Source organism: Diabrotica undecimpunctata, chromosome 8 (assembly GCF_040954645.1).
Source record: "Diabrotica undecimpunctata isolate CICGRU chromosome 8, icDiaUnde3, whole genome shotgun sequence".
In the NCBI taxonomy this organism is placed as follows: domain Eukaryota; kingdom Metazoa; phylum Arthropoda; class Insecta; order Coleoptera; family Chrysomelidae; genus Diabrotica; species Diabrotica undecimpunctata.
This window is the reverse complement of record NC_092810.1, coordinates 99,444,628-99,463,328: the sequence shown is the minus strand read 5'-3', so window position 1 is coordinate 99,463,328 and position 18,701 is coordinate 99,444,628. Positions and strand designations below refer to the sequence as shown.

The 18,701-nt window shown below is 33.0% G+C and overlaps 1 protein-coding gene across 1 annotated transcript in view; it reads left to right on the top strand.

Annotated features, from left to right (window-relative positions):
- LOC140449022 (atrial natriuretic peptide receptor 1) overlaps positions 1 to 18,701 on the top strand; it is a 270,323-nt gene that overhangs the window by 192,138 nt on the left and 59,484 nt on the right. Inside the window, exon 11 of the mRNA XM_072542164.1 lies at positions 10,108 to 10,219. Within this exon, the coding sequence (XP_072398265.1) occupies positions 10,108 to 10,219 (112 nt within the window). The remainder of the gene's footprint in view (positions 1 to 10,107; positions 10,220 to 18,701) is intronic.

Genomic DNA, 18,701 nt, shown 5'->3' with positions numbered 1-18,701 from the left:
ACAAGTCCATAAACTAAGATAATAACCAACATTAAGATAAGATAAAAAAAATAGAAGGCAAAATAGCACAACTCTTATTGTTTTGCCAGGTAAACAAAAATAGATAAACCGATCTTAAACAACCAAACTGGTACAGCATTGATAAGGGACCAGTTAATCTTCATCTGAAGATGAAGAATCCAAATTATCTGACAAGTTATGTGGACCTACTGTCTTGTCCTCCAGTAAGTCTTTGACATGAAACCTTCCTAGTTTCCTGCCAGTGGAAGTTTCCTTCAACTCATAAATTAAAGGAGAAATGACCTTAATAACTGTGCAAGGTATGTACTTCTGACATAACTTGGCCGATTGAAAGTTCACTTTATCAGATTTGACAAAGTTTCTTTTCAACACAGAATCTCCAATTCTGAAGGATAACTCTCGCTTTCTCAAGTCATAATGGCATTTATTTCTAGCATAAGATGCTTTCAAACGTTTGCGAACATCCACATAAATATCAGGAAGATGCTGGATATCTTCTAAACGGTGTAATTTATCTGATATAGTGGGAAAGTTATTGGCATTTTCTGAAATTGTACCAAAATAATCACCAGAAAGAGGAACATGACGACCAAACATCAAATAAGATGGAGGACATTTGGTTATTTCGTGAGAAGAAGTCCTGATAGCCTGTACTATAGAGTGGATATGAGTATCCCAAGCTCTTTGATCAGGAAAGGAATATGACCTTAAAGCAGTCACGATTGATTTATTAACTCTTTCGGTATGATTGACTTGTGGATGATAGTTCGCATTGTACCAGATCTTTTGGACATTATATTTAGACATGAGGTCGCGAAAAGCCTTAGCTGTGAACTGTGGTCCATTATCGCAAGACACGATCTGTGGAACACCATAAATTAAGAAAACCTCATTCTCAAGATACTTGATAATGGATGGAGTAGTTGCCTTAGACATAGTATGAACCAAAGGAAATTTTGTAAAATAATCAACAACTACCAAGGCATACTGAGAACCTTTATAAGACCTAGGATAAGGACCAATGAGATCTAAAGATATAAGTTGAAATGGAAAATCAATCCGTCGATAACTACCCATTAAACCTGGTTGGGGAAGATTTGTCGGTTTGCATGTAGCACAGATTTTGCATTTAGCGATATAGCTACGTACAGTTTGACGCATCTTCGGCCAGTAATAGAGTTCCGATATACGACGGAAAGTTTTGTAAAAACCAAAATGAGCTGCAGTAGGATGGTCATGAAAAGTGGCCAAAACCTCTGCTCTATTAGGAGTTGGAACGACTATCTTCCAATCCGACATTCCAGTGAGGGCATCCATGGAACTTAAGACATGTTTATACAAAACACCATGTTCAACTTTAAAATCAGGAAATTTACCTGGTACATTCTGTACATCATACAACATTTTTCGATACCAGTCATCTGGTTGCAAGGAAGATAAATCTAACAAATTAATATCGAACGTTCTAGAGAGTGCATCAGCGACTACTACACCTGCAGCTTTACGATGAATAATCTTATAATCATATTGTGCCAATTTTAAAATTCACCTAGCCAAACGAGGAGATGGGTTCTTCATATTCTGTAATCACACCAAACTACTATGGTCAGTTATGACCGTGAAAGAACGACCCTCAAGAAAATATCTGAAATGTTCAATACCAGTAATTATAGCTAGCAACTCTTTTTCAGTTGTAGTATAATTTTTCTGGGCTTTATTTAATTTCTTGCTTGTATAAGCTATAGGGTGTTCTTCTCCATCTACCATTGGATAGAGTACACCTCCAGATGCAGTGTTAGAACAATCTGTCATCAGATAAAAAGGCTTAGTCAAATCTGGGGCTACCATAACAGGAGAATTTGTGAGAGCCTCCTTGATTTTAATGAAAGCTTCATTAGCCTCAGGAGTCCACACAATATTTTGTCCCTTTTTCCGATTTTGAAGTAAATCTGTGATAGGAGACAACAAGGTCGAATAAGACTTAACAAACTTCTTATAATAACCAACCATTCCTAACAATCGACGGACCTGAGTGGTATTTTTAGGCACAGGAAAATCCCGAATCGCTGACATCTTATCAGGATCAGTACGAAGACCCTGAGAATCTACAACATATCCTAAAAACTTAATAGAGTCACGACAAAAGCTGCTTTTATCCAAATTAATAGTCAAATTTGCGTCTTTTAAACGCTGAAACAACTGCTGCAATACAGAGATATGAGTTTCGAAATCAGGAGTAATGACAAGAATGTCATCAAGATAGTATTGACAAAATGGGTCTAAAGCAGGACCTATTACCAAATCCATTAATCGACACATAGTCCGAGGAGCAGACACAAGACCAAAAGGCATTGTAGTGAACTGATACAATCCTTTGCCATTTACTGCAAAGGCAGTAAGCTTTTTACTCTCCTCGCTGAGAGGAATCTGTAAAAACGCCTTCTTTAAGTCGATAGATGAAATAAATTTTGCATTCTGTAATTTACTTAGGATGATATCTATACGAGGTATAGGATAAGCATCTCTGTTCATAGTTATACCGTTAAGTTTACGTCCGTCAAAACAGACACGAAAAGTCCCATCTTTCTTTTTTGTCAGCCACAGAGGGCTACAAAAAGAAGAAGTACTGGGCTCAATAATACCTAACTTAAGCATTTCATCTACCTCCTTTACTAAACTTTCATGCCAGGCTTGAGGCAAGGGATATTGATATTGCCTGAAGGGCTTAGACGAACCAACATCAATGTGATGTTCGATGAGATGAGTTCGACCTAACTGATTTTTCGATGAGATAGAAGAGAATGATGTGATGACACTATTTAACTGCTCTAATTCCTGAGCATTAAGTCGACCCATATCTTTAACAGCATTGACACAAGAGATATTGAAAGAAGACACAGATAAGGAAAATTCAGTAAAATTTAATTCACTATTAAAAGTTTTCAGAAAATCCATACCTAGGATGACCGAATTCTTAACTGAAGGAATAACAAAGAATGTAATCATTCTTTTACAAAAACTAACAGAAATCTCAGTAGTGAATTGACCTAAAATTGGTTGAATTTGACCATCAGCTGTAGTCACTTGCAAACTTTGATCTATTCCTATATTAACATTTGAATTCTGGAGAAATTCCAGACCTAGAGAACCTAAAATAGAGATATTAGACCCTGTGTCTAGTAAAGCTAAACAAGAATGTCCTAAGATAGATATCTCAAGATATGGACGATTATCCTTGTTTTTTCAAACTAACAATGAGTTTATATCTAAATCAACAAACGACGACAAGAGATTACTTGAAGAAACTACAGAAGAATCACGGTGTTCATGCTCAATTAACGTTGTCCTCTCTTCGGTTGGTATTTGCCGTTCTGTGGTCTTTTGTCTTTCGGTAGAGCGTGAGATGTTTGGCTTGTGGAAGCTTGGGCATCCAGACTCGAGAAACTGGTTCCTTGGTTTTGAGGAGTTTGGACAGTGTTTATATTCCCTGTATTTTGACGAGGAGTAGGAGCCAGGGCCAACCCACCCCTTCTGTCGTTTCCCGAACAGGATTCACACTCAAATTTACGGACACCTTGACGTCCACAACCATAACAGAACCGAATTCTAGGCTCAGAACATTCGTAATACCCATGTCCTGACTGACAACAATTCCAACAGGTAAGCTTCGAATTAAAAGAAGAGACATTACCAGACCGAGAATAGTTAGGCCTACCAGAATAGGATGAGTCATTATTTCTGAAATTTCTACTATTACTAGACCGTGAATAATTGGGTCTATCAGAATAAGATGAGTCATTATTTCTGAAATTCTGATGAATAGGGACTCTAGACACGTTGTCAGAAGACCATGACAAAACTTCCTCTAACTTCTTACACTTTTCCGTTAAGTCAGCAATTGAAGAAATATCTGTAAGTGCCAGACTAGAATGATACGATGGCAACAAATTTTTTCTAATGATCCTTATGATATGTGACTCAGACAAAGGAGTCTCCAACCGTTTACACAAACTAACAATCTCATTTACAAATATAGTTACCTTCTCCTGCGGAGCTTGTTTTCGAGACTTAATTTCATCAAGAAGATTGTCCTCATAGTTATATGGAAGAAAATCTGACCGAAGTTTGGCAACTAACTCTTGCCATGAAGCAAAACTACCTCGGTTATTGAGATACCAAGTGAAGGCTGAATCCTTAAATAAATCGGCAGCAGAAGAGTAACACTCTTCCTCGCTGTTACCACGCGCTATACGCAGACATTCTACCTTCTCTAAGAAACTAACAACATTTTCATTATCTTGACCTGAAAAATGGACACCCCATTTATGAATAGGAGCAGACTTAACGAAGGGAAATGGATTTACTGAAACACTAGCATTATGAGGAGTTGACTGTGCCTGTGGAATCACTTTACAATCAAGTTCACCTTCCAGAATCAGAACCCTGAAATTAAGAGACCTCTTCACTTCCTCCTCTTCCTCTGTTGTAGCTTCTAACAGATGAACTCTAGCTGCAACATGACCTAAGCGAGAAGTATAGCGAGCATAGGCAGTATCACTAGGAGAACCAACAAAAGAACCAATTTTGACCACCAGATCTGCAAGAGTAACCTTTATTTCCGCAATCATGTCCTTAAAATTAAGATGGGAAGCAGACAGAACAGCATAACTCCGATTTGCTGCAGCTTGCTTTAATGCACCACGCAACACTACCCTTTTCCTTTCCACTGTTGTCAAAGATGGATCGTTTAAGTGCCGGACTCTCAACTCGTACTCTAATTCTGGACCTAACAGATGCTCTACCTTGAAAGCAGACATTTTATACAACTTGGAAATATACCAGAAAATATATGAGAAAAACTATGATAAAATAGGTAAAGTCTAACTTACTCTATGTTTCCAGGTTATTATTATAATTGAATTATTTTACCAGTAATGTTTGCTTGTTTATCCAGTCGTGAACTCAGATGCAAGGTACGGCTACAATCCCTGAGAAACCTAGAAATTTCAAAAAATGTTACTTCCAGACAGTGGTGAATTACTTTGGTGCTACTCCGGACTTTTATAGTGTTAAGATAGTTAAATTTAAAATATTTAAATAATTTTCCTTTTTAATATATACTTATGTTATTTATTATTAATCCAATATGGATATTTAGTTAATCAAAAGAAGCAATTTATTCAGTCTACCCACAATATAGCAAAACAAGGGTACTACGGGTATATTTAATAGAGAATGTAGATAAACTAAATATTGAAATACAAAAACCAATGTTGCAGTTAAGAAACCAAGAGTTAAAGAACACAGCTGAAAATTAAAATACAACACCAAAGGTACACAACCAGAAATTAAAGTGGGAGAAAAAAAACCAAAGATATAAAGCCAAAAGTACGTGCAAAAAAAAAGAGGCCCCACGTTTGGGTCTAGCCAATTGAAACCTAACCAAATTGCAAACGCAAAAGCGCCAATTGAAACCTAAATAAAATTTAGGGGGTGGTATATGGAGAAGGAGATGATAAATTAGAGAAGAACCAGCAAAGAAGCTATAATAAAAAGAATGGCTTAGCTCAAAAGAACACAGAGACACAAAACCTCAAGCACGAATTCGGGCTAGCCTCACTACACTAGAATTTGGCTTTGAGATAAGGGGAAAAGAGGTCTTTTAACCAAAAGAATACAATATAATAATGCACCGGAAAACCTGGAACTATAAAAGGGGTAAGATAAGAGAATATACGGAGATGCCTAGGAAAATACTAAAATGGGCGCCAGCTAATTTCTGAAGGAAATTAACAAAAAAAAATAAATGAAGTTATGAACAACAAGGAATAAAGTACTATTGATTTAATACCCTGTAATAATGTTTAAAAACCGAAAAGACACTATTGACCTTGTTGTGCTATATTATAACTGTAAGCAGGAACTGAAATAAAAGCAAAACTATTTGTAACAAATATATTTATAATATTAACAACTAACAAAACTCACCTATATATATATATATATATATATATATATATATATATATATATATATATATATATATATATATATAGAAAATATAATTACAGTAGTGGGGCTACGGTATGCGAGGACCAAAAAGCCACGACAAAATTAAATATCCCCACTACTGGGCCAAACGAAAAAGTGTATTAGTAAATCTATAATCTAAGTCCATGGGAGAAGCGAAATCTTAACACTAAGGTTAGTTACGAAAGTTAAATCCTAGATAGGTAAGGTAGGGAATATAAATACTAAAAAAAAACCGTGACGGTTATACAAAAGAAACTACCTTACCTAACAAATATACGACTAATATGTGTCGAAGCAGCTAAACACCAGATCTATGTGTAAGTGTTATGCTTACACATAGATGCTGGGAGATATCTAAAGTGATCAAGTGTGATGAGTATGGCCAACAGACTCGGAAAGATATATATATATATATATATATATATATATATATATATATATATATATATATATAATTTTTAAAAACCCTGATACATAAATTTCTTCCCTTCCCTTTTAAAAACCGCTATACAAAAATCATGAACCCCTTCCCTAACAATGAATCTAATTTAATTAATTAATAACTATTTACCTAACTTTTTATAGATGTTACAAAAACTGTAATAAGTACTAACCTTGGTATATGCATATACAAAGTTGTAAATTACAAGAAAAACCTTAACCCTGAGAAACTAGTTGTTACTGTCTGTCACAACACTACAGCGGTCCTGGATAAGTCCCCTTAAGACTCTGACGATCCTTGAGGCTCCGAAAAAACGAATGAAGAAGAACGCTGTGGTTCTGGAGACAATCGGTTCCTGGTTACCAATGGGTTGAATTAGGTGTTTGGTTAAACTAATTCTAGTATTAAACGTTATCCTAATCGGGTGAAATCTACAAAAAATAACATTTAGAGAAACATCAAGGCACCCAAAGATGACTGTCAACACATACTCTTACATCGAATTACCACAATAAACAAACATTTTATTTCATCAGCTGACTGTCATCCTGTCTATTTATTGCGTCTGCGCATTTAAAGAATATCTAGTAAATTAGGCATGACAGTTTTTATACCGAGTAGGTATACAAAAAAAAAAAACAGAAAAACTAATTAGGTGTCCGATAAATTTATGATCTAGGCTCAAGGCCACATGATACATATGAGAAAACTCGGATTTTACACTTTTAATATTTCAAAAGACAATGAAAATATCAATAAAATGATAGGCCTATAAAACTAAATGATTTAATTGCTCACCTGGGTTTTAAATAATTATTTCAGTAGATTTGGAAGCCGGGTCTTAAATATTCACTTCTATAGATTTGGAAGTCTGTTTTTCAATCAAGATTCTTTATCATCTGTTCTAATTTCTCCCTTGATGTTCGGGGAAAACATTAAATCCAATCCCAGATTTTCTACCCGATTTAAAGACAAAAAAATGCCGGTTAAGGCTTGGAGAAATACACATTTCTGCGTGAGTTGTTGGCCAAAACTCTTTAGCGAGCGCCTCTTGACCTGTAGTTTGCGCATCGTACCGTCTATTGCCCATGAACGTTTCATAAACGGAATTCTGAGGGGTTTTAGGATTTCAATAATAAATTATATTAATTAATTATATGTTAGCAGTTGTGACTGCTACAGATGACGTTTGAATTTGATCTACTTTGTCGATGACAGTGTCGTTAACAGAAAGATATTTTTAAACAGCATGAATCATTTTTCAATGATTGTGTGGATTTAAGAAATACATAACTAAACAAATTTTTAAAGTGTGTATCAAGGAGATTAAAATTATTATGACATTGTTCTGAAGCTATTTTCTTGTGGCATGTTAACCCATTAACGCCGAGAAAATTTTTTTTTTGAATTTACGATTTTTTTATTTGAACTTTCATAAAGAAAGGTGATAAATTAACCTACGTTTGGAAAAAAATAAATTTTTATTTCAAAATATACAAAAAACATGCTGTCACCATATGGGCCCTGTAGGCGTTCCAGGGTATACACAAAATATTATCTGAATTAAGTGTTTGTGTGAAATTTCATAAAACATTCTAAACATAAATCAACATCGCACTTGATACACATTGTACGCCCTTTGCTTATACAATTGAACCCGGCACATCTTCTTCTTTTTCCTTCTGGCACTACTACTACGTAATGGTTTAACCCATCAAATCTGACATCGTCTCCAACACGGCTGTTACTTCCAGCAGCTTTAGGCATTCGACCTGGACCTTTAGCTGTCGTTTTGTAATTTGCCAAATATGTCTAAAAATCACAGTAACATGTAAGACTACGTAAATATGTAGTAAATTATAACATTACCTGAGCAATACTTCGCTTAAACTCCAACTGGCTGATATTTCTGCCACTTTTGCGGTAGAGAATCCAAGCATTTTGTATAGATACATCAATAAGATATGTGAATATCGACCAGTACCACTTTTTTGATCTTACACCAATACGATAACTGAAACAATGTATGTTATTATATTATTATAATCAATATACTTTACATACCAAGATACATTTGCATCCATCAGATCGGTGCCTCCCATGTTTTTATTGTATTTGGAAATTATATCCGGACGTGGTATAGGTACGTTTCTTTTATCTTTCCTTGAAAATCTCTCTACAGATTTCACTGGAGTAACCCCAAAACACGTACTGGCCTCTGTTACCACATTATTGTCCATCCACCTCACATAAAGAATACCATGGAATACCATCAGTACTGAATTTGCTTTAGCGTCACTTTGTACCACAGTATGTAATTGCTCATTTGCTAAATCTTCAGATGTGTCTTCCACTCTCGTACCATTTGAAAATACAACTTCAGCTGGAGCTAACAGTTGACGACTACTCAAATTTTCAACAGTTCCACCCTCATCTTCATCCCCTGAATCCTCATCGGTCAGATCCTGACAGTCAGGTGGCTGTATGTATATATCAGTGACTTCGTTATCAGATTAGTAGGCGATATCTAACGCTTCTTGAAGAGTTATTCCTCTGAAACTAAAATTATCGTATAAAACTATAGGTTAATACATATTGTCCGTAGTACGCCTACTGGTCCCATATGGTGACAGTGACGTTTACGAGGAAATTATGAAAAACTAGAACCATATATTAAGAAAATCAACAAACAATATTGCGAAAATACGTTTTTTAAATAAAATCGATCGCCTAGATATACAATAAAATAAATAAGATCCACATAATTTAACTTACCGTAACGGGATGTCCATATTTTCGGCGTCGAAAATAATCTGTCCAATAAAAAATAGCACAACCTCTCACTCGCGAGTACAACAAGCAACTGATCTTGTCAGGCGCATCCGATGAGCATTTTGAACGATTAGTTCTCAGTCAGTGGCTTTCAAATTAAATTTGTCAGTTAGTACACGCACATAAATAGAGGGCGGTTTTGTGTCCCCATATGGGACCCGTAGGCGTTAATGGGTTAAAGTAATTACTATTTAAATGGGAATAAGCCATAATTAAAGGTTAAATTAATTTTATTGTTGTTTCAATTTCTACTTCGGAAATTGTTGTCAAAATTCAAATATTAGTAAATTAAACAAATTTTGTTTATTGTTACTTGGTGAAAAATTCTTCTAATAATTTAATTTTATCTGAATCATTTATATTGACAATTCAGGCATATATCTTTTCGTGATTGACTCTGCTAAAAGCCTTCTGTACACTCCTATGCATTCTTAATATGTATCTCTAAATTCGTTATTCTACTCTCGTTCATGATATTTTGTGTAATATCTCATACCGGCACATCTTAAAGGAGTTTACTTTGTGATTTACGATCGTGTTATTTTTCAGCATTCTGGTGCTAATCCTTTTATTATGGTGCATCTCAAGGTTACGGTGGCAAATTAAAATCTTCAGTTGTATGTACATATTTATTTCTTAGAGTAGGATACAACAGATTTGTAGGATTTTGTAGAGTTTGTTGGGCACTTTTTATATCAAACATATATTTTATCAGACACAATATTATTTGTAACATACTTATTTGTAAGTTTTTTATATTTGTGTACTTATGTAATTAGATCTGCTTTCAGTAGGAAGATATCTCGAAATAATTTACATAATATGTCTTGGAGAATACGTTTAGAAGAACTTTATTTTCCTCCTAACTCAATAACTCAGCCTTCATCAGAGGTAAGTTATAGTAACAAAGTTGTATTTTCTGCTTCATCTTGTGCATTGGTTTTCCACTACTACTTTTTTTATTTTTATTTTTTTATTGGTTTTCCGGTTAGTTTTAGCGTTTTTTCATTTCATGACTTGTATTCTTGTATTTTTTCTTTTTATTACTTTAGTTCTAAGTTTACACACGTTACAAGATGGTAAAATAGGGAGAAAACGCAAGAGGAATCCAATAAAGAAGTAAATAGATTATTAAAAGGATCAAATGGAAGTTAGAGATAGGGAACAATGACAATGAAATCACATCAATAAAGATAAATTACCAATAAACTGAAAGCCAAGACATAAAAGATCGCTAGAGCTGTTTTGTATATACAACATTGATAAAACACTGTCTAACAGTAAAGTAAAGTATGATGTAGAATACGACGAATAGAAAGTACAATATACTGTAATCTAGAGGAATTTAGATTTATCTACATTTTTTATTCCAGAACTTTAATATTTGTACCAAATATATTTTATAATAAGGCTAATACTCCCGTAAATGACCGTTTTGGAGTATAATTTTCCTCGTCACGACGGATTTGCTTGAAAATTTGGAATTAGGTTCCTCTTGCCCTCTACTTCACTTTTGGACTTTAGCCCAGGGTTAGCGAAAACTTAAATACTTGAAGTGTATAATGAGAGGTAGCGGATACTTGATACTGCAGTTGCTCAACGCGAGGATAGACGGAAAGAGAAAATAGTAGGAAGGAATACTCATGACTTCGAAACCTTCTTCAATGGACGGGCTTATCAGCATATCAATTGTTACGTACTACAAAAGATCGAGCTATATATACCGAAATTGTTATAGAGCTTCTAACGCGTAAATCTAGCCCTGTACTGAAATAAGATGTTCAAAAGAAAAGAATGCCTTAAGAAACCTATTTTCTACATATAATGAAAACTAAAACTAAATTGTAAATCTTCTTTTTGGGTGTTTAAGATTATTGAAGTAATATTTTATATTAAAAAAAAACAAAGAAGTTAAAACTCTTCACACTTGTATTGTGGTATAGAAAACATAGTTGAAACTTTATAAAAAGTGTCGTCAAAATTTAAGTACTAGCATAACGTTTTCGATCTGAACAGATCATTCTCAGCGCCTTGTGTAATTGTAGCTAACAATAAAGTTATATGTGAGACCTCCTAAATGGGTTTACATCATTCCAAATGTTACATTTTGATTATGTTGTGACTCTAGGTCGATGACAATGGATACATTTTAATTACTTTAGGGACTTCATGTCTCCCTGCTCGATTTTTTACACGTGGTACTTGTCAGTTAAAACGACACAGACCAACTGGCTGAGGGCTGAGGTGAGAGGAATACAATATAAGAAGACAGCTGAACGTGACTAGGTGAAGGTGTGTTCCGAAACTAATATAATTTTTTAATTGTGAAATTATAAAATTTATTTTGTTGTGATAATACTAATATCTTATAATGATCCTATAGTTCAAATTAAATTTATTTGAATGATAAAATGTATTGTCTTAAATCAGCAGATCTCTATTATTGAAAAAGAAATGAACTATTAAATTAATGGGATTAATGTTTAAGGTTGAATTTATGACATCATAAGTGGTGAGAAAGTGATAAAGGTAAAAAAGGTGTTGTGGTACTATCCACATAAAAGTGTAGAAAGTGTATGAAAAAATTGCTATATACTAAAAGATTAAGTTGAAATCCAATGAAATTGAGGTAAAAAATTATTTTTGATTGGGTAATGGTGGGGGGTAATGGTAGTTGCCTAGCAACGGCAAAAGAACTGTGTAAATCTCTAGGAGTTAAAAATTTTTTTAATTAGTAAAATGAATAGTCTATTAAAAGTTTTATGGGAAATGATAACAGAATATGATATTCTAACTAATATTATATTGTAGTTTATTTTTGTTATCATTTCTCATAAAACTTTTAATAGACTATTCATCTTACTAATTAAAAAAAATTTTAACTCCTAGAGATTTACACAGTTCTTTTACCGTTGCTAGGCAACCACCATTACCCACCACCATTACCCAATCAAAAAGAATTTTTTAGTTCCATTTCATTGGATTTCAACTTAATCTTTTAGTATATAGCAATTTTTTCATACACTTTCTACACTTTTATGTGGATAGTACCACATCACTTCCTTTTTTACCTTTATCACTTTCTCACCACTTATGATGTCATAAATTCAACCTTAAACATTAATCCCATTAATTTAATAGTTCATTTCTTTTTCAATAATAGAGATTTGCTGATTTAAGACAATAAATTTTATCATTCAAATAAATTTAATTTTAACTACAGGATCATTAATAAGATATTAGTATTATCACAACAAAATAAATTTTATAATTTCACAATTAAAAAATTACAGAAGTTTCGGAACACACCTTCCCCTAGTCACGTTCAGCTGTCTTTTTATATTATATTCCTGTCACCTCAGCCAGTTGGTCTGTGTCGTTTTAACTGACAAGTACCACGTGTAAAAAATCGAGCAGGGAGACATGAAGTCCCTAAAGTAATTAAAATTTATCCATTGTCATCGACCTAGAGTCACAACATAATCAAAATGTAACATTTGGAATGATGTAAACTCATATAGGAGGTCTCACATATAACTCTATTGTTAGCTACAATTACACAAGGCACTGAGGATGATCTGTTCAGATGGAAAACGTTATGCTAGTACTTAAATTTTGACGACACTTTTTATAAAGTTTTAACTATGGTTTTTATACCACAATACAAGTGTGAAGTGTTTTAACTTCTGTGTTTTTTTAAACGATGGTATACAGCCAACTACGGGGTTTTTCCCATTAATTTTATTTTTTTTATATTTTAAAATATTAATCAAGTATAATTAACAACACGCGAAGAATTAAAGCTTATTGCATATGAAGCCTTCTTTGATCCAAATACGTTTTGTACTGATTAATACCTTTATATTTATATAGTCCAGTCGTCAGAGAGTTGACCACTAAAAATCATACGAACAAGCTGAACTTTGCAGAATATTAATTTTGGGACCCCAAAAAAGATGCAAAAAGTTTACCACTTTTAACCCCGGGCTTCCCCCTAAAACCTACCATGCAACAGGCTAAAAAGTGAAAAAATCAATTTACCAAGAATCTGTACACCGGAGAAAAAATGTTTTTCAATTTGTTTTTCAATTTTAATGAATCATTTTTCGTGTAGAATGAACCGTTCTTTTAGAAACAACGCTTGAAGCGACCGTCGATTTTGAATATCAGTTATGCGCGCGAAATCAATGTTCAATAAAATTTGTATTAGCTGGACGGTAAAAATTCGATATCTTTTAATCACACAGAGTGTTGCAACATGGCGGAATACAGCACACACGTTGAAAATGCTGCATTAAATAAAATGTGTCTAAAGTGTTCAAAAAAAGTTTCAAAGTGCTTTAACTTGTATAAAATGCAAGTTAAATCTGGTTGTGCAAAATCTTTAAATCATGTAAAATACAGAAATAAAAGTGACATTGTTTGCTGTGAACTAGAGGATATGTCTAACCTTAAATTGGACGATGATTTCCTAAATGCTATTCAGCAGGTTTCGATTGACAATAAGGCAGATATAAAAATATTTAATTATATTATTAAACAAAAAGACCTTATTATTAATGGTCTGCATCAACAAATATAGGTATTAAGCGACCAAATCAACTTTTTATATCCCAATAAAAAAGGAAATCCCATGTTTATCAATGAAGATAAAAAACCTGAGGATAAACAAGTATTTGCCCAAAACAACAAATTACAAAATATTCATACAGAAAACCATAACAGCGTTGCCAAAGGTTCTCAAAAATCTCAAATTACTATAAAACAAACTTTCAGTGCTATTTTACAAGCTGAAATTGCTGCAAAATGTAACAAGTATATTAGTTTAAACCAAGATATACTACCTAACTCGGAAGAAAGTCATTGGCAAACTGTTTCTCGGAAAAAGTCCAAAAGAAAAGTCACGATTGGAAATAATGAAGATATAAAAATAAATGGTGTACAATTTAAAGGTGTTCCTAAATATACGGACTTGCACAATACAGAACCATTTTCCCGAGGCTTGGAGTAGCCCTCTGAAGTCAAAGTTTCCAGACCAGTATTCATCCTTTAAAGTGAGTATTTATAACCAACATTTTGAGAAAGATATGGACCCTAGCATATGGCCCGAAGGTGCATATGTGCGGCGTTTTTTTTGTGAAGAACATGCCTTTACTTCAAATAGTATAAATCAACTCAAAAGTTGACAGTTTGTCACTTAAACTTTAGAAGTTTGAGGTACAAAATTCAATATTTGGAGGAATTGACGGTGTCTCTAAATTACCCAGAAGTATTTTGTGTTAGTGAAGTGTGGTGTGATAAACATGAAATTTTAAATTTGTTCTTGGACTGTTCGCTTGCTGAGATTGATAAAATATTTAATTATACCTTGATTAATTTGGAATATCATGATAACATTATAACTGTTGGCTGTTTTTACAGATCATCAAAAGATATAAAAACTTTCATAAATAAAATGGACGAAATGTTATCAGAAATATTAAATAAAAATAATATTATTTTCATCTGTGGTTACTTCAATATAAATTTTGATCCAAAGGTGCACAATATAGATGCATTAAGATTAAAAAAAGTTTTTACCTCTTATGGTTTAAATTAATATATTTTTGAATATACTAGAATACATAATGACTCTAAAACTGTGATAGATAATATTTTCTGCAATGTAAATATTAAGTTTTTATCTTGTTCTGTTGTATATACCGATGTGAGTGATCATTTTTTACAGAAAGTTGAATACAACTTGAATGCTTCTTTTTCGGAGAATAATATTGTTTATAAACGTGATTTTAATAGCACTCTTAATATTATTTATTTTAATCAATTGCTCTCTAGGGAATCTTGGTGCTTTCTAAACTCACATCTTCGGATAACAAGTTTTGCATATTTTATGAAAAAATTATGGAACTATTCGATAAAGCATTTCCTTTGCAAGCGGTGGATACTAGAAGATTTTCTAAACAGTCTAAAAATAAGGGCTGGTTGACTTCTAATTTAATAAATGAGGGAGATTTTATTAGAGATCTTTTCAGATCTATAAAATATTCAGAAAGTCATGAGCTCAGAATACGGTAAGTATAACATGCGAAAAAAAAAAATCATGAATACAAAATTAAGTTAGCCAAGCAAACTTATTTTAATAATAAAATGATAAATGCGCAGAATACTACGGCTGAGGCTTGGCGCATCATAAATCGAAACACTGTCGGAGGTAAAAGTCGAAACTCCTCTAAATACTCAAGTAAATTTAAAAATAATTTGGGAATTTCTGTGGATAACCCTCATGACATAGCAGAATCTTTCAGTCAACATTTTTTGAATTCCGTGAAAAATTTAATTAGTCAAACTTCACCTGACTATAATCCTAAGAATCTTTATTCGCCTATACACTCTCTTTTCCTTTATCCTGTTAGTGATAAAGAAATAAAAAGCATAATTTAAGATATCTCAAAAAATCCTTGGCTGGACTGGATGAGATCCCGTATTCTATGTTAACACATGTATCTCATAACATATATAAACAATTAACATTTCTAGAAAACCTTTCATTTCAGGAAGTGATTTTTTCTCAAATTCTAAATACTGCTTTAGTTGTGCCTATACATAAAAAAGGTGACAAATCAAAATTTGATAACTATCGAGGCCTATCACTTTTATCTGTGTTTTCAAAAATATATGAGAAGGCAATTCGTACACGTCTCCTCTCGTATATTAATATGAACAACATTATAGAAAAGTCTCAATTTGGTTTCCGTGAAGGTATAAGTGTGCAAGATGCACTACTAGCGCTGTGCAATCATATTTTATCGAACTTTGATTAGGGTAATAAAGTTATCTGTTTGTTTTTTGAAGCACGAGCTTTTGAAACTGTAAATCATCCAATACTGCTGGAAAAACTTTATCATAGTGGTGTTATTAAGGTCAATGTGAATGGGAATATAATATTTTCTTCAGAAAAAAGTGTCTCCTCCCGAATTCCACAGGGAAGTATCATTGGCCCTCTTTTATTTTTGATTCTCGTCAATGATTTTAATCAACTGATAAACGATAGCTCAACATGTTTGGTTCGGAATCCATTAGATAATTTTTCTGATGCAATAAGCGTTGGAGTAGAAAACGTGGAACAGCAATCAGGCTGTTATGTCACTCAATTTGCTGACGATACCACAGTTGCACTAAATTCCAATATTTTTTTTCATGTAGTACAAAAAGCAAACTGTCTTGTAAAAAGTATGACTTATTACTGTTTAAATACTGCCCTAATCTTAAATGGATCAAAGATCAATATGTTAACCTTTTCACCTTCTACTATGCAGATGAGTCCATTAGTAAAACTTGACAATGGTTCAGTGGTAAATAGCCACTCCACTAAGTTGTTATTTGTTTACCTGGATTCTAATTTTCTTGGACCTCTCACGTTGATTATGTAGTGGGAAGATTGTCTGTGCACTGTTATGTTCTATGGCAACATAGGAATTTTGTCTCCCTAGATATCTTAAAACTTTACTATTTTGCTCATGTACAGTCAATTTTGCAATATTGCTTAGTTTGTTGGGGAAATAGCTCGCGAATTATTGTGGTGCTTGTTCTTAAAAAAACAATTATTCGTACCATGACGTTTAGAAGGTGCTTGGATTCCTGTAGACCAGTTTTTAAACAATTAAATATTTTAACTGTAATTTCGCTGTATACTTTCAGCTGTGTTGTTTATGTAAAGTCACATAGATGCAATTTTATTTGCAGAAATGATGTTTCCTTAATGAGTGGCTACAATTTTCGTTACAGAAATGATTTGGTGACCCCTGTTCGTCACTTGACCGTTGTGAGCAAGGGTTCTTACCCAACATGCATTCGTTTGTATAATAAATTACCTAATTATGTTAAAGAGTCAAATATTTATGTATTTAAGAGAACAGTTAAGGACTTACTTCTGGTAAACACTTTCCATTCGTTAGAGGAATAATACTTGCAGGCATCTTTTTAAAAATTTGTATGTTTTTGTGTATATTTTATATGTTTTTATGTTAACTGTTTTTATGTACTTATAGTTTTTACTGATCATAGATTGTATTTGACGCATTTCAATACTTGTAAAAGTCAAATGAAATAAAGAATATTGATTGATTGATTGATTGATAATCCAAATAACTTATCGACAAGATGCGTTTTAAAGGCAAATAGTGCAGTTTTCGGATGCAGTAGGTTTTGTATTTTGCCGAGAATAAACTCAATTATTATCAATAAACAGATTCTCATGAGATCAATAAAATTGATCACTTTCATTGACCTGCTGTAGAAAACTTTTAATTTTTAGAGACCAATCTTTAAAATCTATGATATGAAAGTTTAATTTTAAGTTGTGGTAAAAAACATGAGGCATTTGAAATATGAATAAAAAACGCAGAATTATATATTTTACATTACAAACGATCACACGTCACGGAAAATGCGTTTAAGAAGACTGTTTTGGGTGCAAATTATTACAGTAGTTTTGTTATTTTGAAAAACGTACTAGTGTCATTAAAAAAATTAAAAGTTTTAGATCATTTATTTTGTGAAAAAGTTTAAATCCAACGTTTTTTTAAATATATTTCAAATGCCTCACATTTGTTGTTAAAATGCAAAACTAAAATTTCATGCTATAGCTTTTAAAGGTTAGGCTCTAGTAATTAAAACTTTATAGTGGTCAGTCAATGAAAGGGATAGATTGTATTGATCTCGTGAGAATCATAAAAAATGGCAAAAATCACGCCACGTTTTTTATGTATCACTTGTATAAAATCTGAGTTTATTTGCGGCAAAGTACAAAAACTGCATAAAAAAGCTAAACTCTTTACCTTTAAAATGCATCTTGATACTTATCGATAGGTCAGGTGAATCAGAACATATCAAATTTTTACCGTCGAGCTGATACACATTTAATTAAACATTAATTTCGCACGCGTAACTGAATGCAAAATCGACGGTCGCTTCAAGCGTTGTTTCTAAGAGAATTCTACACAAAAAATGCCGATAAACATTTTTCTTTAGCTACATTTTTTATTTGAAACATTTTTTTCTACGGTGTACAGATTTTGTGTAAATAGATTTTTTATTAGAGAGATTAGAGCTTTTACCCCCCTGCGAGGAGGGTTTTTGGGGGAAGACCGGGAGTAAAAGTGGTGCATCTTTTATGTGTCTTTTTTGGGGTCCTAAAATTAATATTCTCGGCAAAATTCAGCTTGTTCGTATGCTTTTTAGAGGTTCAGTGGCATTTTTGTCCTTGACGACTGAAGTAATATCTAAGCTATGTTAATAATAAAAAAAACATATAATTTATATATTTTTAAGGCGATTGAAATAATGTTGCATAGTGCAGCAGAGGCAATTATTT